Source organism: Aptenodytes patagonicus, chromosome 1, assembly GCF_965638725.1.
Source record: "Aptenodytes patagonicus chromosome 1, bAptPat1.pri.cur, whole genome shotgun sequence".
Taxonomy (NCBI): domain Eukaryota; kingdom Metazoa; phylum Chordata; class Aves; order Sphenisciformes; family Spheniscidae; genus Aptenodytes; species Aptenodytes patagonicus.
The window spans coordinates 218,221,779-218,243,629 of NC_134949.1; the positions used below are offsets into that span (position 1 = coordinate 218,221,779).

At 41.6% G+C, this 21,851-nt stretch overlaps 1 protein-coding gene across 2 annotated transcripts in view; it reads left to right on the top strand.

The window, feature by feature from the left end:
• Positions 1-21,851, top strand: part of NOX4 (NADPH oxidase 4) — a 119,427-nt gene that overhangs the window by 58,406 nt on the left and 39,170 nt on the right. For both annotated transcript variants that reach the window (XM_076328335.1, XM_076328336.1), the window contains exon 13: positions 19,363-19,444. In XM_076328335.1, coding sequence (XP_076184450.1) covers positions 19,363-19,444 — 82 coding nt within the window. The remainder of the gene's footprint in view (positions 1-19,362; positions 19,445-21,851) is intronic.

The window sequence follows — 21,851 nt, forward strand, 5'->3', positions numbered from 1 at the left end:
GTCACCAGTCTCCGTCTGGACATTGAGCTGTTGACCACTACCCTCTGGATGCGACTATCTAACCAATTCCTCACCCACCGGACAGTCTACCCATCAAATCCATACCTCTCCAGTTTAGAGAGAAGGATGTTGTGGGGGACCATGTCAAAGGCCTTACAGAGGTCCAGATACACGACATCTGTAGCCCTTCCCATGTCCACTGATGTAGTCACTCCATCATAGAAAGCCCCTAGGTTGGTCAGGCAGGACTTGCCCTTGGTGAAGCCATGCTGGCTGTCTTGAATCACCTCCCTGTCCTCCATGTGCCTTAGCATAGCTTCCAGGAGGATCTGTTTCATGATCTTGCCAGGCACAGACGTGAGACTGACTGGCCTGTAGTTCCCCAGGTCTTCCTTTTTTCCCTTTTTAAAAATGGGGGTTATGTTTCCCCTTTTCCAGTCAGTGGGAACTTCACCAGACTGCCACAACTTCTCAAATACGATGGATAGTGGCTTAGCAACTTCATCCGCCAGTTCCTTCAGGACCCACGGATGGATCTCATCGGGTCCCATGGACTTGTGCACCTTCAGGTGCCTTAGGTGGTCTCGAACCTGATGTTCTCCCACAGTGGGCGGCTCTTCATTCTCCCAGTCCCCACCTTTGCCTTCTACCACTTGAGCGGTGAGGCTCGAGCACTGAATATGCACAGGATGTGTGGATGTTGCCGATGGGCCGAGGCCAACTGTATGAGGTTCAACAAGGCCAAGTGCCGGGTCCTGCACTTGGGCCACAACAACCCCATGCAGCGCTACAGGCTTGGGGAAGAGTGGCTGGAAGGCTGCCTGGCGGAAAAGGACCTGGGGGTGTTGGTTGACAGCCGGCTGAACATGAGCCGGCAGTGTGCCCAGGTGGCCAAGAAGACCAATGGCATCCTGGCCTGTATCAGAAACAGTGTGGCCAGCAGGAGTAGGGTTGTGATCGTCCCCCTGTACTTGGCACTGGGGAGGCCGCACCTCGAATCCTGTGTTCAGTTTTGGGCCCCTCACTACAAGAAGGACGTTGAGGTGCTGGAGCGTGTCCAGAGAAGGGCAACGAGGCTGGTGAGGGGTCTGGAGAAGAAGTCTTCTGAGGAGCGGCTGAGGGAACTGGGGTTGTTTAGTGTGGAGAAAAGGAGGCTGAGGGGAGACCTCATCGCTCTCTACAACTCCCTGAAAGGAGGTTGTAGCGAGGTGGGTGTCGGTCTCTTCTCCCAAGTAACAAGCGATAGGACGAGAGGAAATGGCCTCAAGTTGCGGCAGGGGAGGTTTAGATTGGACATGAGGAAAAATTTCTTTACTGAAAGAGTGGTTAAACATTGGACCAGGCTGCCCAGGGAAGTGGTTGAGTCCCCATCCCTGGAAGTATTTAAAAGACGTGTAGATGAGACACTTAGGGACATGGTTTAGTGGGCCTGGTGGTGTTGGGTTGATGGTTGGACTCGATGATCTTAGAGGTCTTTTCCAACCTCAGTGATTCTATGATTCTATGATCCAAGAATACAAGGTTGAAGGATTCCTTGCTGTGCCTTAGATGTTTTAAGTACCCTTAGGAACTACAGGAATGAAACCTGCGGAGCACATTAACATGTAGCAGCTGATGGGATCTAAATGAATGTAGTGAAAAAAAGTAAAAAGCTACTCTCTACTTTTAAAAATAGAGTCACAAGATAGAAAAGCTCTAGGACATGTATTTGAGTGGACTGCCAGGCAAATTTCTGATTTTGTAATCACTATTTATATGCTGTGTTTGCCTATTTAAGAAGGCAAAGTTGCTGTTATGGAGTTGCCTGTGTTTCACCATTTTTCTGTTAATCTCTGCTCAGGGGAGCAAATCTTTGCTTAGTTTCACCTTTTTTCTGTTAATCTTTGCTTAGGGATGCTTAGGGAAGTCCCAGTCTTGTGGTAGTTTCTGTGCAGAGGTACACAGCTGCTTTATGCAATGAATATACAAAGTCTGGCTGGACCTTCTGGTTCCTTTGTGTGAGCACCTTTAGCAAGCTCAAGTGTGTAATGGTTTCTAGAGAAATGGGAGAGTTCACATCAAAATGCTAGCTCTTCATGCATGCCTGCATTTCCCTGGGGGCAATAGTGGACCCTCCTGGATGCCACTCAATTTTTGCTGAAGAATTCCTACCAAACATCTTATTGTTTTGTTCCCAGTTCATTGCAACTTCTTCCTCAGGGACAGAAGAGCAGACACACTTCAGACTTGGAATTATGAGTTACCAATTGCTAGTTAAAATATCTTAAAAGTAGATTTGAAAGGTTTCTTTTTGGGATCCTTTTCTAAGAGATTGTGAAAAAGCTTTAGTTAATTAGGAAAAATATATTTCAAATTTGGAACATTAAAAAAATAGGAAAAAATTCTGTAGGAACTGTTGATATTTATAAACTTTATGATCAGAAGGGACAGTTATCTTTATGCACTCCCAACTCCTGCATGATGCTTTAGAATTTCTTAGAATAATTTAACATAAACCAAAACTTGGGGTTCAAATAGTCTGTAGATTTTTCAGCTTCAACCTTTGGATGTCCATGGGCTCTTTCTGTGCTGTTTGTGAAAATGAAGATCAACTTTATGATGATGTCATAATTTAGTGGTTTTTCCTTCGCCCCTCCCTCCCCTTTCCTTCATTTCAGGGCAAGAACCACCACTGGAAAATGTGTGTGCATTTTAGTTGTTGCCTCTTTGTGCGCAAATACTTACAGAAAATGAGCATGGCACCTTTGAACCTTCTATTTGAATGATCTGTTGTACTAAGTTCAAGTTTTGAGACCTTGCATTTGTCTGACTCTTTGCTTTCTGCACCTTCTCCACTTCTAACATTCCTTTTAAATACAGAAGTGGGCTTGCTTTTCAGTAGAGGTCTCATAACTGATTTGAGCTGTGGTATGATTTAAAGTGTAGCTCTCTTTTGCCATAAAGACCACCAGCAGTGGTGGTTGCTGGGCTATTCAGAAGACTACCTATCATGCTACCTTGTATTGCTCCTTACTCCTTGGTCTCTTCTACCTGTCTGCTTATTTCTACAAGTGCCTTGTCTAAGCTTGGATTGGAAGGGAGAGGGGCCATCACTTGCTCAGTATTTGTTCTGTGCTCAGCAGTTAACTCTGTGGGAGTTAATTAAAACTCCCACAACATTGCAAATGTCATCAAATAACATGGTCAAATGACATTTTCACCCTATTTACACAGCAAATATTGTATAGCTCCTTGCTGGCATGATATCGGTGTTGAAATTCTAGTTAGGATATCCCATCTCCTTTACTGTATTATTTTTTCTCCTTCATTCCGTAAGTATATTTACCCCACTTTTTGGCAGCTGCATGTCCTCACCCCAAACTTTTGACTTCCTTGAAACAGCAACTGTCTGTTCCAAAATCTCTTTCTGTTCCAAGATGCATTAAAATCAGGGCTGGCCTTGTTCATGTGAAGCAAATCCTACACCCTAAATTTTAGCACCAGTTCCGTACAGCCCCTTGCAACCCAGCTTTGCATTTGTGTGCCACGCACACCTTCCTGTTGCTCCATCCAGTCCTTTGACTTTTGTATATGCATTGTTTCTCCGATGCATCAAGCACTAGTTGGAGAATTTGGGTTTCACCATAAGGAAATATAGCCAGTCTGTGATCCAAGAATTTTTGAGGGGCATCTTGCAGGCACAGCTGTTCTCCTCCCCTGGAGATCTGTCCCATTAAATCATAAATATTATTAATAAAAATCTGCCACCAACCAACTATATAGTTATCAACTGCAAAAATAGGATTCCTGTGAAAAAAGTGGGTGTGTGACAGCCACAAAAGTGTTACGTCTTCCTTTAAAGAAACAAACCAAACCAAACCTCAGAACTTGCACTGAAAGCACCATGTTGTGACAACAGACCAACAGCAGGTTTCCACAACTTGTCAAAATAGCTATTTTGGTATCTGCTATAAACAGAATCGAAAAGTTTAATTTAAAATTTTTATGGCTATGCATTTTATACGAACTTAAACCACACACAAAGCTACATGCTAATCACAGCTCTGTACTGGACTATGAACCTCGTGGACCCATGCCTCAAAACAGTGGATACCCCGGTGCAGAACACAGATGTGGGGGCAAGTTCCTAATGGGAATGGAGTCAGACTGCCAGTGCAATCCATTTTTTAATATAAAGGCATCCTTTTGTGAGTGTCAGTCCACTAAATTAATTTGTAATTTAAACCCAATTTTTTTCTTTTTATCAGGCTTTGAAATTTCAAAAGGCGGTGAGGCAGAAATGCCTTAAATACTCTATAAAGTTTAAGATGCTGCAAGGTAAATTAATTGCTATGCGTCCGAATTTTGAGTGAAATTTGAAATGGCAGTTGCTAAGTGCTGAACGTGGCATTTCTTAATGAGACAAATGACTCAATTATCTCAGTATTAACTAAAGCGCTGTGAGGAGAAACTGTAGGAGGGAATTCATAGGCTGGAAATCACTTTCCAAAATGTGAATGGGATTGCAGCCTTGCCCGCTGTGGTACACGGAGTAGAGTGTGCCACGACGGCAATAAACACCGCTTTGGTATGAAGTGTAGCAGCTGATGGGCAGGGTGCAGCGTGTATTTTGTTTCAGTGACATTATAACCCACATTTCTGGAGCTCAGGCATGTTCTTGTTCTTTCTCTTTTTCTTCTTTATTTAAAGCGCTTTTTGCTCAGAATGGGAATAAGGTGACAGAGCCTGTTTCAAAAAGGATACGATGAGACTTCGTATGTATATAGTTTGTGACATTTGTAGCAGATTAGACCAAAGTACACTATAATGAAATAATATTCCATGAGAGGCAAGTTTTGTAGGGAGAGGTAATATCTTTTATTAGATCAGCTGAAACAGACGGAAAAAACAGGTTGTCTTTCAGGCTTGCAGTGCCTTCAGCAGGTTTGACAAAGAGGCAGCACAGTCAAAGCAAAGAGCAGGGAATGAAATAAGATTCCCTGCTACTTTTTAAAGCAATTTTTTCCTTGAGAAATATAAGCGATAAAATTGCCTAGTAAATGAATAGAAGATGCCCCCCCCCCCCCTTTTTTTTTTAAGTTGATTTACCTTTTCTATGAGAAATATTTCTTGTTTCTCAAAAAATTTGTATGGTCAAAAATACTGTCTGAAAGCCAAAAATATCACTTGTAAATGCTCTCCCCACTGCCTCTTAGGATTTGTATGTCTCCAGCTTTCTTTATCTTCTCTTGGCTGGGTTCCCAGTTTAGGGTATATTTGCTGTAATATGCCATGGTCTCACTCTCTCCTGGAGAGAGAAAGCATTTGCATCACGGCAGATACAGTCCAGCTGGCAACTGTAACTGGGAAAAGAGATGGGCACGTGAGAAAACTACACTGTGACTTGCATGAAGTGCTGCATCTTTTTTATATATATGTGCCCACACACATCCCTAAACTTCCAGCATTTGGGTGTGTTTTTTACATTTTAATATTTTTTTTCTCTTAAAATGTTCGACCAACTGTAGAGAGTAAACTTTGGACAATGCTTTACGCAAAGCATCACTGTGTTTTTAGTAATTTGAAGGGACCCTGTTCTGTACGTAGAAGCTGATAAACAGTGGATGACTGCTTAGCTTTGTGACTTACCTGGAATGGGAAAATTTTAAGTTACGCTGTAGTAAATACCATGATCAGGAGTATGAGAGAATGCTTCTCTGCTGGGCAGAGAGCCTGGAAGGTCTGTGGATCCAAATGGGCGCATTTGTGGTTTTATGTGTGTTGGACAAGGGGGGACTCAGTGGAGGGTGGCATTTACCAAGGGCTGTTGACACATTTCTCAGTGTTGAAGGGGGATTTTGGGGAGAGGAGGAGTTTCAGAGATTATTGGCTATTTTGAGTTTTGCTGAAATGGCTGCTGTGATGATTTTACTATACTGTCGACGATAACTAGCACACATACAGTCTCCCAGGAGCCTCCTCGTGTTATGTGAAATGAAAATAAATCAATGGGCAGTTTGCGCTCTTCATTGCGATACGCAGTTTTAAGGACTATCTCTTCCCATAAATTTAACATACTCCCTTATTCATTAAGCACACTGTAAGTGCCATTTCCTCAAGGAAAATGCCACAGACACCCACGCACATTTTCAAAGACGAAGCTGTGATGCTTTGCTGTGCTTTGCCAAGTGGCTGGTGCCAGCCTGACGGCACAGGGCTTTCCCTCAAGGATTTCACTTACACTGTGTTAGCTGAGTGTCTCTTGAGCTTAGCCGTGACTGGTTTGAAAAAGGCAAAATTTTATAATTAAAGGAAGACATTTTTTGTAACCTCTGTTATTTGATGTTTGCATTTTTTTAATGGGTTGAGGGGATTATGCTAATTGTGCCCCATTATTAACAAGCATGACAAATGAAATTTTCTCAGTGCTTTCCAAATAAAGCAGCATTTCATTAATCCAAAAATTTGTTTAGAAATAGTATTTCTTTAAAAGTCTTTCATACTTCTCAACTCATATGTACCAGCATGTGCCATTTCTGCATGAAATACCATTTCTGTGCCCTTTTGTATTGCTGAATTTGTGATGGTACATCGATGCATTGCTATATGCCAGGTCGTGTCTGGTAACTAAAAGAATCAAAAGATAGATATCTAATGACAGCTTATAGTTATAAGAGTTGGCAAAATTACTTTTTCAGGAAAGTACATTCATTTCCTTACAATGATGTGAGGAACTGTGTGATCTAAATCATGTTAAACCACTGGTTCTTTGTTCTAGAAAATAGTTTTCAATGTAGTATTACATAGTAACATTTTCAAGCTTTTCTCTCCCATTCAAGGCTGGGAATACTTTTTCTGTTGACTTGAGTAGTAACAGACTTTCTGTCATGTAAAAACATGTCTTTTTAGTATTTCATTGCATTCATAACATCATGATAGTTGAAAGATGGAGAAGACAATCCGGTAGAAAATCCCGCAGTGTATTTTAAGGAGGGTCTGCACAAGAGCTAGTGCTAAGTCAGCAAATATATGTATTTTTAAGAAATTATTAATTAAGAGAAAACTAAAACTACCAAGACTAGGTTATATATAGTAGCTTATATTCAGGGAGTGGGCTGGCTCAAGTTCTCCAGAATGACTTGTCTAATTCAGATGAAATAACTTTTCAGAAGAAACAACAGAATTGCTCACAGCGGGGTGAAATTAAACCAAACTTTTTATACATTTTCTGATACACTTGTGTGCATTACATTTTATCACCTATCAAAAAAAAAAAGAGAAGAACAATATCTAATGGCTCATTTCATTTGCCAGTCATTCAGATGATTTCCTGCTAAGGTTTTGATATTGCCCTTTGAGAGATGTTATAAGAAATGGAGCCTCAGATGTGATTAGATCTTTGGAAAAAATGTGCATTTCTTCCCAGTGGATCATCCCCAGTTGACTAGCAAAATTTATATAGAAAATAGGATCCAGCTGAGCTCTAATCACTTTATCCTGTGTTATGCTTCAGTTCAACTAGTGCTAGGAGTGCTTTTAGAGAACTTGTATGTGTTCTCTGAAAGACGCAGGCAGCTGAAAACACAGGAGACATGATTTTTATATATGAATGGAGTCCTTTAATACCCTATTTCTTCTTTTGTTTCTTATGTGGAGCCTTGTTACTGTTACTTCTAGCATTTTAGTTTAGCTAAGTGGTTGGCTGGACAGGCGCTTCCCCCACGGGGTGTGTATCAGCGCTGTTTTGTCTGAGCACTGTCTCTAAGTATTCAGTGTATTTCAGCTTTCCAGACCCTGAGAACAACTTAGTGCCTTCAATGTAGGTATTGACACAACCTATCTGTGAGGAAGTAAAAGTTATGCTTAATGACCTTACTAACATCAGTTAAGCCTCGGTGATTAGCATCATCCACAGCTGCAGCTGGAGAGAAGAGGGCTGGGCAATCTTACCGCTACCTTATATTACCTTATATTGCAAGGCAGGGAGTGTAGCTGTATTAACATGGAAACTCCCATTCTCTTTTGCAAACTCTTTTCTTTAGCATTTTCCCTCTCCCTCCCATCCCTGCCCCAACTAATAGAAGGCAGCATCTAACCTGCCCAGCATGTACGAAGCCTATGGCAGGGCAGTGTCTCCACTGCATGTTTATCAGCTGTGGGGACAGTTGCCTCCTAACCTGCAGTGTCCCTCTCCTCAAAAAGACGTGGGTTTGCAGTTTTACCCAAAGGTGGCAATCAATGGAAACAGCACAAAATATTGATATTCATACTTTTTTTTCCCATAAGCAGACCTGCTGATGGTATCAGTTGCTAGTGAAATTTAGGGTGACTTTTAAGAAAGGAGTTGGCACAAAGAACTGGGATGTACTTAGCAGTGATGAGTCTATAGGAGCATCCTTTGCTAGGTCAAAATCTGCTAGCACTTCCCTCCTCTTCTGTTGTAACGGAGTAGGAGTGCTTTGTACAAGACTGGCCTGTTGTGTGTTTTCGGTATGCAAAGCATTTTGTGCATCACCCACCTCAACAACAGTGTCCAAAGATAAAATACAATCTATCAGCCTTAAATCACCCATTATGTTGCACAGGGAAAGATTCATTTGATCTTGAATCCAAGTCTCACGGCATGTAATTGTTCCCTCCAAAATCTTTTGTCCTATCTACTTTTACCTGGGAGGGAGTAAAGCAGACAGAGCCAGGCTCTTCTCAGTGGTGCCCAGTGACAGAACAAGAGGCAATGGGTACGAATTGAAATACAGGAAATTCTTTTTAAATGTAAGAAAAAACTTTTTCACCATGAGGGTGGTCAGGCATGGGAACAGGTTGCTCAGAGAGGTTGTGGAGTCTCCATCCTTGGAGCAGGGGGATTGGACTAGACAATCTCCAGAGATCCCTTCTACCCTCAACTATTCTGTGATTCTTGCAAATCTATTTATAGACCTGACTAAAAATACCAGTGCATGTATGCATGTGGGTACATACTGATGTTTGATATATTTGGTGACAAACTAAGTCACATGGCTGGAGGTGATATGACGGTGACAGCTCAAGAATAACACTTTGGAGTCACGATAATTCATAGAATCATAGAATCATAGAATAGTTTGGGTTGGAAGGGACCTCTAAAGGTCATCTAGTCCAACACCCCTGCCATGGGCAGGGAGATCTTCAACTAGATCAGGTTGCTCAGAGCCCCGTCCAACCTGACCTTGAATGTTTCCAGGGATGGGGCATCCACCACCTCCCTGGGCAACCTGTGCCAGTGTTTCACCACCCTCAGCGTAAAAAAATTCTTCCTCATATCTAGTCTAAACCTACCCTCTTTTACTTTAAAACCATTATCCCTTGTCCTGTCGCTACAGGCCCTGCTAAAAAGTTTGTCCCCATCTTTCTTATAAGCCCCCTTGAAGTACTGTATGGCCACAATAAGGTCTTCCCAGAGCCTTCTCTTCTCTAGGCTGAACAACCCCAACTCTCTCAGCCTTTCTTCACCGGAGAGGTGTTCCATCCCCCTTATCATTTTCGTGGCCCTCTTCTGGACCCACTCCAACAGGTCCATGTCTTTCCTGTGCTGAGGGCTCCAGAGCTGGATGCAGTACTCCAGGTGGGGTCTCACCAGAGCAGAGTAGAGGGGCAGAATCCCCTCCCTCGACCTGCTGGCCACGCTGCTTTGGATGCAGCCTAGGATATACGATTGGCCTTCTGGGCTGCGAGCACACATTGCTGGCTCATGTCCAGCTTTTCATCCACCAGTACCCCCAAGTCCTTCTCGGCCGGGCTGCTCTCAATCCTTTCGTCCCCCAGCCTGTATTGATCCCGGGGGTTGCCCCGACCCAGGTGCAGGACCTTGCCCTTGGCCTTGTTGAACCTCATGATGTTCACACAGGCCCACTTCTCCAGCTTGTCCAGGTCCCTCTGGATGGCGTCCCGTCCCTCTGGCGTGTCGACCTCACCACTCAGCTTGGTGTCATCTGCAAACTTGCTGAGGGTGCACTCGATCCCACTGTCTATGTCATTGATGAAGATACTAAACAGTACCGGTCCCAATACAGACCCCTTTCCATGAAGACATCAGCTCAGTGCTCAGCAGCCGTAAAGAGAAAAATTAGAAGAGTAGACAATAAAGCAGAGGAGATCACTGTGCAGCTGGGTATTCCTGTGGTGCTCCCAGGACTTGAACCCTGTGTGCAGGTCTAGTCCTCATCTCTCAGACAGGATACTGAACAGGATTCAGGAAGGAATGATAAAGATGATCAAAAGCGTGGAAAGGCTTCCAAACACGGGACAACTGAGTATGCAGGGACTCTTTAGCCTGGAAAAGCGGTAATTTAGGAGAATATAACAGTGGTCTACAAAATCATGCATAACACTGGAAGAGTGAGTGGGTAGGGCCTGACTATTCATGGTTTCTGCCAGTATCAGAACTTTTGGCCATCAAATACAGTCAGTAAGACACTATTTCAGAGCAAACATAAAATGATGGATCTTCATGTAGTAGGTGAGAGACACATGGAACTCCTTGTCAGAGGATGTGGGATAGATTAGGAGGTTTACATGGGGGACTGGGCAAGTACTTTAAAAAGAAGTCAAGGCATTTCTTAATAGACAAACCACCTTAGGCTCAGGAGATCTGCAGAGACAGAAACGGTTAAGGCTGGGAAAGTGACAGCAGGAGGGTCTTGCCCTGTGCTGATTCTTCCGTAGGTATCTGCATGTGAAGCAAGATAATAGGGTTGGGGGACCCTTGGTGTGAATCAGTACAGCCTGACGAACTGTGCCTTTGCTCAGCTTTTTAGAGGTGTACCCTCTGGAGCTTTGCAGTGCTGGATAGTGTTGCGGTAATTGCACAGCTGGATCGTAGCTCCATTTCAGTGTTAAAATCCCATGTATTTTTTGAAAGGTTGGGCTTTCTCTAGTTTCTGTATCAGATTACAGGTTACAAAGAGAGAACCAGTTTAATCCCCCCTCCCATAATTTGAGTCTTTCTTTTTTTGTGACACTTAGATCAAGTGTCAAACCTTTACCTTAAAGCCAAAAAGGTATATACTGATGCCTCATTATTTCTTCTGGCATGTTTTGAAAGAGGAAAGTGCACCACTAGTGAAGAAAATGGTAGCTGAGCCTCCCTGCCTTGGCTCATAGGGAGTTCAAACAGCAAAGTACAGTCCTTCATGGCCAAAGGGAGCAATTGTAGAACTCAGTGCTAAAAAAATCTGCATAAATAACATTTGGTTTAGAGCATGTATTTATAAAGATATTTTTTAAAGTTAAAGTTACCATTTTGTGTTGTTTCTAAACCCTGTTTTACTGTTGCACTTTGTAAGTGTCGAGTTGTGGAATGAACTCTGCTGTCATGGCAGAAATAGTCTTCAACTATAATAAGTACCTCTGAGAAAAAAAATGTTTCTTGATTAAGACATTGGTTTTGAGCTCCAGTGGTCTAGCTAATCCCCAGCGCTGCCAGGGGGTTGCTGTATAACCTACAGAAGGATTTCTAACTCAGTATTGAGCATCGAGACTGCTTAACTTTGGTGTTGTGTCCTCTTCTCTTCACTGGCTGTCTGGGGAACCCGAGTCTGGCAGCATAGCTAATAGGCAGTCTGGGTCGCTCACTGCTGTCTTGTCAAGTTAGACATACAAAATGCAGTCTAAATATAATCCTCAGCATCTCTCTTCCCTGTTTTGAAACAAAGCAAGTGATGCTTTTTCCTTCTCATCATTCATCTTCCAACCTTTTAAGGTTCCTTGGACAAGAACTGCCTTTTACTCTGTTTCTTCATTGGCTGATATATGGGTATACACACATAAATCATGCAATATGTGTGATTATACTGTAAATGAGGGAGATCTAGTTAGAAATAAATCTGTCCAAGCTAATTTTGACATAGTAGGTGGGACATTTTTAAGACATAAGAAAGCACCTAGAGTTCCAGCAGGGAAAAGATGTGCTGATGCCAGAATCAGGGAGGGAGAATGATTTCCACCTGGTAAGCACACAGCTAGAGAAAGAGAAGGAGCTGACTACTTTTTAGGAAGCAAATGCAGGTTAGGAGGGAAGGCAAGGTGTATAGAGACTTTCTTCAAAGAAAGGAGGACTATTCTGCAGGTCCAGAGTGACTGGAAGGTTCATTGCTGACCTGTGTAACGATTAGTTGATTTCCTTATTTTTTCCCCCTCTGCTTAAATAAACTGAAATCCTGCAAAAGAAAATGTTGAACAGAAGGATGATCACTGTTTATTCACCTAGCTTAGAAAATGAAGAGACCAGTTGCTTTTCTGTAAAAGCTTCTCTATTTCCTTTAAATAAATAGTAAGGTTTTTTATATAATTTTCAACTTTCTGGGGTTTTATTAGCTTTTAATTTTTTTAGTACCTCTGTAAATGGTGGGCTTTAATTAGTCTTTCCGATGACTGATCAGGAGGGAAGGAAATGGTGGTGAAAAAACAGGAGAATTAAACTCCGTGAGGCTTAATGGACTGAGAATCATGGAAGTTCAAGCTGGTCAAAAAGCCTGTCTCTTTGTATCAGCAAAATATGTATGTTTCAGGGGAATTCCTAGGCTTATGATGTAATCATCTTGGAACCTTTAGCTCATCAACATTACCTCATTATTGTTTTCTTTCCTCCCCTTTTAATCTGATGGAGGATATTTGTAGCACTGACTCTTCAAGGGGAGAAAAGTGACACTTCCTTAACTTCAGGAACTTCGGCCATTAATGAGCCACAGGTCAAACTAAAATATTGGACATTCCAGTTTTGTGCCATCTTGTTGCTCATCAGTTTTATAGTCCTTAACTGGCAAAGACTTCTTCCTAAATGCCTTTTCTTTTTACAAGGCACTGAGGAACTACTTATGACAGCATTTCCAAATTTACAGAGCTTGAAAACAAGTCAGATTAGTGGGTCTCAAATCCTCTTAAATGCCGTTGGGAGTTTTAAGAAAGCTGACTTAATTTTTTTTTTTTTTTTTAAATTATTGCAAGGTGCTGAGGAGCTATTCATGACACAGAAGGTGCTCCAAGCCACTCTGCATTTTGCATGAAATTAGACAGACTTTTTTAGTTTGAAATTGCAGGGCTTGCAAGTGTCCATGTTGTGAAAGATGGAACTGAGATTTGTATCTCAATGAATGCAGAAGTGCTACAGGTAATTACAGAAACATGACTGCAAAATATCCAAATGAATGAAAGTGTCGCTATGGATAGACCTTTTGGTAGATAGCTAGGCTTCCGGACCACAATGTTCTGTACGTTATAACTGATGAGGCTATTCTCTTCTCACATTCTCTGGTTGCTTTTTAATCATATTTCTGTTTATTCCTATTGTCGTTGTTTAACCCAGCAGGCAGCTAAACACCACACAGCCGTTCACTCATTCCCCCCCTGCAGGGGGATGGGGGAGAGAATCGGGGGGAAGAAAAAAGTAAGATTTGTAGGTTGAGATAAAGACAGTTTAATAGGACAGAAAAGGAAGGGAAAATAATAATAATAATAATAATAATAATAATAAGCAAAGCAAGTGATGCACAATGCAGTTGCTCACCACCCGCCGACCGATGCCCAGCCAGTCCCCGAGCAGCGGCCCCCCCGGCCAGCTTTCCCCAGTTTATGTACTGAGCATGACGTCCCATGGCATGGAATGTCCCTTTGGCCAGTTGGGGTCAGCTGTCCTGGCTGTGCCCCCTCCCAGCTTCTTGTGCCCCTCCAGCCTTCTCAGTCAGTAGAGCATGGGGAGCTGAAAAGTCCTTGGCTAGTGTAAGCATTACCTAGCAACAACTAAAACATCGGTGTGTTATCAACTTTGTTCTCATCCTAAATCCAAACCACAGCACTGTACCAGCTGCTAGGAAGAAAATTAACTCTACCCCAGCTGAAACCAGGACACTTACGAACTTTGATTTAAAAAATAATCCATAAAACTGATATAAAAAATCCTTATCCCATAAAAAGCAATTACCATCAGTTTTACAGTGTTCTTAATTGCGTTGATTGCATGCAATTCAACCTGTTTTTATTAGAGGTTCAGAGTGGTCTGAAGCTGCTGGGTAAAAGGTGGTTTGGATAGAAAAACTGGTAATATCTCAGGCTTCAGTTATATACTGCTATGGCCTCATAGGTACAGACCCATCCGAAAGAGCAGGAATTTTCAAGACCCTTGGAATTCAGCAGAGTGACTTTGCTGTTATTTTCTGTAAAGTATTTTGTAAGAAGAAGGAGTGAGGAAAGAACCACAAAACCTGACTTTTAAAGTCAAACCTGACACAGGTGCAGTGTGTGACTTTTGGCATCATCTTTGAAGTGCTAAAGCAGTAAGAGGTTCAGGGATGTGACAGCTTTGAAAAACAGGGCCAGTGCTCCCTGTGCCATAATGTCTCTGTCTACAGAATGTGAATAATAATGTGTTTTAATTCACAGGGACCTTCTATACAAATTATTTTTCTTTGCTTTGAGAGCCCCAGATATTAAAATATTGTAATAAAATTTCCCTTTGTCTCTCTTTCCACCTCTCTAATAGTGTATCCTGGAAAAAAGGAAACTTGACTGTGTAACCAGTTTGAATGGGCTTCAGATCGTACGCCCATTCTTGCTCACATTTTTCTGGCATTACCATTTACTTACCATACTGAGCACAACCCCATTCTGCTTGAGAGCAACAATGACACGCATCTAAATATTTCAAAGGGAAAATTTCCCTTGAAATGCATCCTTCTGTCCTTGTAAATTGGTAACTGGTTTGTCATAACAGGGATTATAAAGATGTTAGTGGGCGTTTAGACTGAGATTCCAGTAGCTGACTTATGAATATGTTGAGCTGGGACGGGAGAGGAGGAACAAAGGGTGGAAAAGAGGTAAGAAGAATTAGATGAGAGACAGGGAAGAGAGGTATGTGTAAGAGGACAGGTTAAATCTCTAAAGCTTTCAATGGCAAACTTTCTCTTCTCCTTTATAGTCTACAACCTTCCTGATTTAGGAGGACAGGGCGTAAGATTGTGTTATTACATCCAGCCCCTAGTCATCACAAGTAACTATGCTACACATTTAGCTAAACATATATGATCCCAGTGAGACTGCCTAAATTTAACTGAGGACTTCTCACTGATCAAGGATTTGGAAGGAACTGCATGCTCAAAACGAAAGCCAGGAGGAAGTGGAGACACTCAGCATGTTGAAAAGATAAGTTTGAGCATAAGACGTGACTGTGCAACCATTCTTAATGTCTGCGAGAACTTCGTCCTGTGCGTAGACTTATGGGAGAGGCAGTGAGACGATGTCTGCAGTGTCACACTCAGCAGAGTGACAAAACAATCAATGGCATAATTGATCTCAGAATGATGTAAAAAATCATTAGGAGACTAGCTAGTACAGACTTTAATGCAAATTGCATGGATAGAATGAGGGACAAGAGAAGATAATTGCAGATTTTCAGAAGTAAGCCTTTTAAAACTTGTTTAAGTAAATGTTATTCATGTTTTGTTAACAAACCAGACCAACACCTAGACAAAAGCATCACACTTTTAGTTACTTGAACTGTAGGAAGTGATGGAAAAGACTCAATTTTGGGAGATGTCTCTCTAAAATGATCCAAATAATGATAAGATTGTCTGTGACTTGGTTTGGTTCTATTGATCAACTAGTGATTCCAAATCAAAATAATGTAAAAATGCTCTAATGGTTAATTTAATCAGTTCTCAAGGCTTTCATTTGTTGTTGTAGCATGGTTTAGAAGAAAATCTTAGGTTTTTGAAAAAATTTCCCCCCTTGGAAGGTATCACTGTGATTTTTTCTTGCAAATTGAAAAGCCTTCTCTTGTCAAGTGTTAGGCTTCCGATACTCACTTTTGTGAGAGCACCAAAAGTACCTGTGTTCTGTCAGTAGCTGCCAAAGCTCTCGTCACATCCCATATCACCTTGCTGGATAGTCCTTAAAGGCAGTAGTGTCATTTGCACCAGTGTGGCTTTTGTACTGTGCACACATATGTGTAATATGAGAATATCACAGACCTGAAGGGTGAAGCATGTACATAATGGTCCAATGGGACAAATTAATCCTAAAGGCTTCTGTTCAGTGTGCCATTTCTCTTAAGAGGATTTACAGGATGGGGAGACTACATGTGCTGGAGGAAGTTGTAGGATGTATTTGAGATGAGGTGGAACGCTACCGTATAGCGTAAGTGTTGCCATGGAAAAATGAGTAAAATCATATGGTGAAAAGAAAATACATATGCCTGGGAAATTTGCCATAGCATGGGGAAAAAAATAAAAGTTTACTTTAACTAAAACAAGATCCAGTAGGAAAGCTGTTTAGGCCAATTTCAGGTGCTGTAACTTGGCTGCTTTCACTCCAGTACTGGCCAGCACTGTCACATTACTATTCAAAATATTTTCAAGATTGCGGCTTGTTGAATTGAGTCCTGGAGTGCAGCCAGGTGGCCTGGATCAATGGGAAAGGGCAGCAGTACAAGAAAAAGAGTCACAGAGTAGGGGATAGAGATGGAATATGTCTCTCTGCCTGGGTGCCATCCATCTCGGGCAGAACAATGGAGCGGGACATAGCTGTGCCCTCGCCGAGATGTGTTTTGTCTCACCCAGAGAGTCACAGGCCCTTTGCAAGGCCTGCCAAACCAGCCTCACTTACATGTAATGTGGTGGTGTGCAGTATTGAACTGAAGAAGAGCATGTCTCCCCATGCTTTGCATTGCTGTTGCACCTGGTGATAAGCCCTAAAAAATAAATAAATCAGACCACCCCAAAGATAAATCCTTAATCATGGTGACTCGTACCATGTTCTGGAGGTCAAAACCCTCAAGTCATGGAAGGAAGTGCTATCATTGCCATTGAAAACTTCCTCTCATTCCTCGACCAGGCACACACAAAGGCTGTTGTTCATACGAAGCCTTTTTGTAAAGGGTTCCTAGAAATACACCAGTAGCTTGAGTTGTGCTGGGAGATTCCTGAGGTAGGGGTGGAAGTTAATGTGCTTGCTCTGATACATATACAGTTGGATATTTTGCACCAGTGAAAGATTCCTGAAGCCTTTCAGTTCTTGTCCAGTGGCTTTTGAAGATCATATTGTATCATCTTTAAGGATGACAGGGCATGCCCGTGTACAACATATTGCCATGTACCAGAGGACTAAGAAAAAAGCGAATCTCTGCATCTTCCTAAAACTTCAAGAAGAGGTCAAGAAGTAGCTGTAATGGCAAGCTTTTTGTCAAAACAACGAGCAGGCTGTTCCCTGAAAGGTGGTCATTGAGTTTCATTTCCATCTTTACAGCATTGCATTTATTGTTGTTGGCCACATCCAGTCTCTGTCCTGGTTAGGTACAGGGAAAGCTAAGTTACATTTTGAAGATGCAGTAAGAATTTTGGAGGTACAAGTGCTTATTTCTTTCAAAATTGAACCTGAAGAGGTGTAGAAATAAAGGAATGAAGATGCTAAGTATCAGCCCTTGTTTCTTCACTGGCAGATCCTGATATCTTCTCCGAGATGTTTGTAACACATCTTAGACAGCTGATGAAAGACTAGATCAGTCCATCTGAGACAATTAACCTTTAAAACTGAGCCCTTAACAAGAGAGTTTTTCTTCTGAATTTATTATGCTTTCTTCGAAGTATTATAACTTTATGAAGTATGGGTTTGGGTTTTTTTTTTTCCATTTTAGAGGCTACATAGCAGAATTGTATCCAAATTAATGGAGTTTAGTTATGATGACATAACAGTACATAAAACTGAATGTTAAGAAAGCCATCATATACTAACCTGTAAGAACTAAGAAAGCTGCTGTGATTCCTTTTCGGAGCTGGGAGATTCAGATTTTTTCTCCACTGATTTTCTGTCCCTTGATTTCCTTATCTGTAAACCTGGTGTTAGAAGGTATTTTGAGATACATAGGGATATAAAGGGAGGAAAGACCACACTTACATGGAAGAGTGTCCTGGTTTCGGCAGGGATAGAGTTAATTTCCTTCCTAGTAGCTGGTACAGTGCTGTGTTTTGGATTTAGGGCCGCTGCTCGGGGACTGGCTGGGCATCGGTCAGCGGGTGGTGAGCAATTGCACTGTGCATCACTTGCTTTGTGCATTATTATTATTATTATATTGTTATTATTATTTTATTTCAATTATTAAACTGTTTTTATCTCAACCCACGAGTTTTTCTCACTTTTACTCTTCCAATTCTCTCCCCCATCCCATGGAGGGGGGGCAGGGGAGGGAGGAGTGAGCAAGCGGCTGTGTGGTACTCAGTTGCCGACTGAGGTTAAACCACAACAAAGAGATAGCTAGTTTAGAGAAATCCATAGTACAGCTACTACATGCAACACAGGCTACAAACTCAGGCTGCAAACTGTGGTTTAGCAAATGAAGGATAAAACCTGTAGCTGAAGACTTCAAGCCACAGTTATAAGGTATTGCAGGAAGAGTAGGAGATGCGAACGTGGGAAGGGCATCAGCAGTGTCCTAGGTTTCTGTGCCACTGGAGAACTGGTTAAATAAAATTTGCAGATGATGGAAGGAAAGAAGGAAACAGAGCATGTCCCATGCTATGGAGAGCTACGGGGTGTGCTAAGGGGATTTGACCTGGGTGGGAAATTCCCTTCTATCCCTGAATCTGGGTATCATCAAGTGAATTTTGAGGAGGTTCCCATCTTCCAGGAACTGAGAAATTGATGCTGATAGAAGCTCCTACAGATCCCGCTTACATATTGCGTCTAACCACCTCTAGAGAAAGGCACCAGAGAAAGGCAGCTACACAAACCACAACCACCCCTTCACTTGGTGGTCTGTGAAGCTAAGTTACAAAAACCTTACCTACTGCAGATGGTCCTATAATGCAGTTTTTAAAATATATAACAGTGAACAAAAAACAATCCAGTCCTCCAACCATCCTTGAAAATACCAATGAATCAGCTACCCAAGGACTCTTACTGCAATTTAATTTAGATTAATTAGTTAATCCATGTTTGTTTAGACTACTGTGATCCTTGAGTGGCTGGTGAATTCTTAGTGGCTCCTCCTTTCTGTTTAGACTAAGCTCTTCAAGGCAGGGACTGTTTATGGCTGGCTGTGTATGATACCTAGAAGACCTGTATGCAGACCTCAGAAACTTGTAAACACTGCTAGAACTCAATATTGGATGAAAAAAATTACATTTTAGAATATTATTAAAAGGTTTTACAGGAAACTGATTTCTAGTCTTAGCAGCAGTTTTGTATGAATATATAGATTTTATTCCCTATACACTTAGCTTTGTCCTCTGGTAAATATTGCTGGAGCAGAGAATTCACTGATATTACTGCTTGCTTACTTGTGGCTTGAACTTATAATGCAGAGTCACAGTCTGGGTTTGTTTTTTTTTCTTTTCTTCTTTTTTTTCTTTGTCCTGACAGAAAGATTTCGGGATTTACTGCTTCTACATTCAAATCAAGATACAGAGATTCTGCCCATCTTTCAGCAGAGGCGCTATCCCAAGTAAGTAAGATTGTCTTCTTGGGAGAAATAAAATCTTTATCTGTTTGCAGCGAGGGAGAGTGAAGCATTTATAGCACTGTACATGCTTTTGGTGTGAAGTGCTAAGGCAGAGCTGTCAGGGAGCCACACTTGCACTGAGCTTTGCAGTCTTTCAGCGGTGTCAGGGAGAAGCAGACGTGTTTTGCAAGCGTGCCCAGCTGTCAGCAGGGAGGTGGTGGTGGAGTGCAGACGCTACGTTCCCTGGATCAGTGTCTGGTGGAGCTTTGTTTCACTTGACACTCTGTTGACATAGGCAGATGTTTTGTCAGGCTAATCCCCACTCTTGTCTTCTGGGATTCCATCATTTATGGTGACAGATTCCCTTGGAGTTTAACAGGCTCCCCTCTGGAAGCCTGCAAGCACTAGAAAACATTTTTCTCTTCCCTTTTTAGGGATATATGTACAGGCAAACCAAAAGAGTAGTGTTGTGTGTTTAGGAGGTCTTGCATGTATTGAGTATCTTGGACAAAACTTCTTCTTCTCCCAAGTTACATACCTGAATGAAACAATATATGCTCCTTGTTATTATATTGGTTAAAAGAAACAGCCACTTTCAGCTAAGTCTTGAAAAGAGGCAGTGAAGGGGAAAGAAGAAGAAGAAATAGTCCTTGAATTAACCGTGACCAGAGTGAGCAATGGAAGAAGGCTAGTGCCGGGTGGACAGGGGGAGGAGAAGGAATAAAGAATGTCTGGAGCCAGTCCAGCAACGATGATGGAAATAAGCAAAGTTATTTATTTTAATTATTATTGTTAGCAGGTTCCTGAAATGCGCAAGAAGCCAGTGGAGCTAAGTGTTAAATACAGCTCTTAAAATCTGATAATACAAATTTTTTTAAGAGCAGGCAACAAATAGAGGGACTGAGTATTGAAATCCAGTCACCTCCTCACTGTGAATACTTGAAAATGAAAGCCCTCAAGGGTGAAATCCTGATTCTGAAAATGGTGAAGTTTTGCATTGACTTCAATGGAGACAGAATTTTGTCCCCCTGAATTTGTTGTTTGCATTATCCATTGTCACTGTTTTACTAGAATACTATGGAGGTACAATATATGAAACTGTGGGAGGCACCTTATGTGGATGGGCTGGTCTACTTGTTTCACTAGGACTTCCATGAATTATTACTTTTCTCCTCACCCTTTGGAGCACTGGAACAGTTATTTTTCTACAGCAGTAGAATGCTTTGCTTGGCTTAGATGTTTTCACTTATGGTATGGACACTATCAGACTGGTCTGAGAAACTAGTTTATCATCCGTCCTCAAAGAACAGACTTATTTCTATATAAATCTTTCCTAAGGTGTCTGACTTTCCATTTCCTTACATTCAATTTATTGCTAGCATTCTTGGCAAGTACAGTCTACTAGCAATATTACACATTGTCAGATTCATGGGTGAATGAGTGCCGGTTGTATTCTGTTCAATGGATGCTTCAGCTCTTTGAAGATCATACAACAAATAGCTTGTAGTATGGAGCTCTATTGCTATTTGAAGTTATAGTGGCCTTGCATCACAAAAGGATACATTTTCAGCCACGCTACTTGACAAGATTGACTGATTCCTCTAATATACAAAATCAGCCAAACTTTGGCACCTAACTGAAAGAGAAGTTTGCATATGTTCTTAAAAAAATAAATTTCTGTTCATAGCATCATTAATTGGTGCAAATTTGCTTGCTTGTTACAGAAATTTATCATTTATTCTAGTTCATTTAGAAACTGGTTGAAGACTCTTGACATGTCCTAATTTCCCTAGGGGTTGTCTTTCAAGTGAAATACTTGTGTTCAGCAAGGTAGAAAAACTGTTCATCTTCATAATATAATTTCTCTCATTCCTGTGTCAGTTTTTTCCCTTCCCTATGCTTGTTTTCATTGAAAGGTCAGTTAACAGAAATGAAGACAATGAACAGACAGATCTCATAGATCAGTGTGCTTTCATTGACTTCAGCTGAGCAATGGCTGGTTGTACTACATAAGAATCTGAGCAGTAAAGTAATTTTAATGAGATGTTGTCATGGGGCACAAGCTGGAGCTTGTAACGCTTAAGGAAATCCTAAGAATATGGAAGGCTAAAAACAGAAGAGAAATTTTAGTAATGACTTAGCTGAATAGCTTGACTAAGCAGGGCTTAGTAGGTAGAAAGGACAAAAGTGTGCACATATTTAAGAGACATATGTCCAAAGGAAGGAGGTTGGATAGGAAGATGTTCAGCATCTCTCAGAATATTCAGAGTCATAGTAATAAATATTAAAGGCTAAATGAGCAAATTAAAATCCATCAATTTTTGAAAGAAATAGAAACCTTGATGTTCTGGCCTGAATTATGTTCTTGCACCTTCATTATATTAAGACCTGAACTCTTTCCCAGGGAACA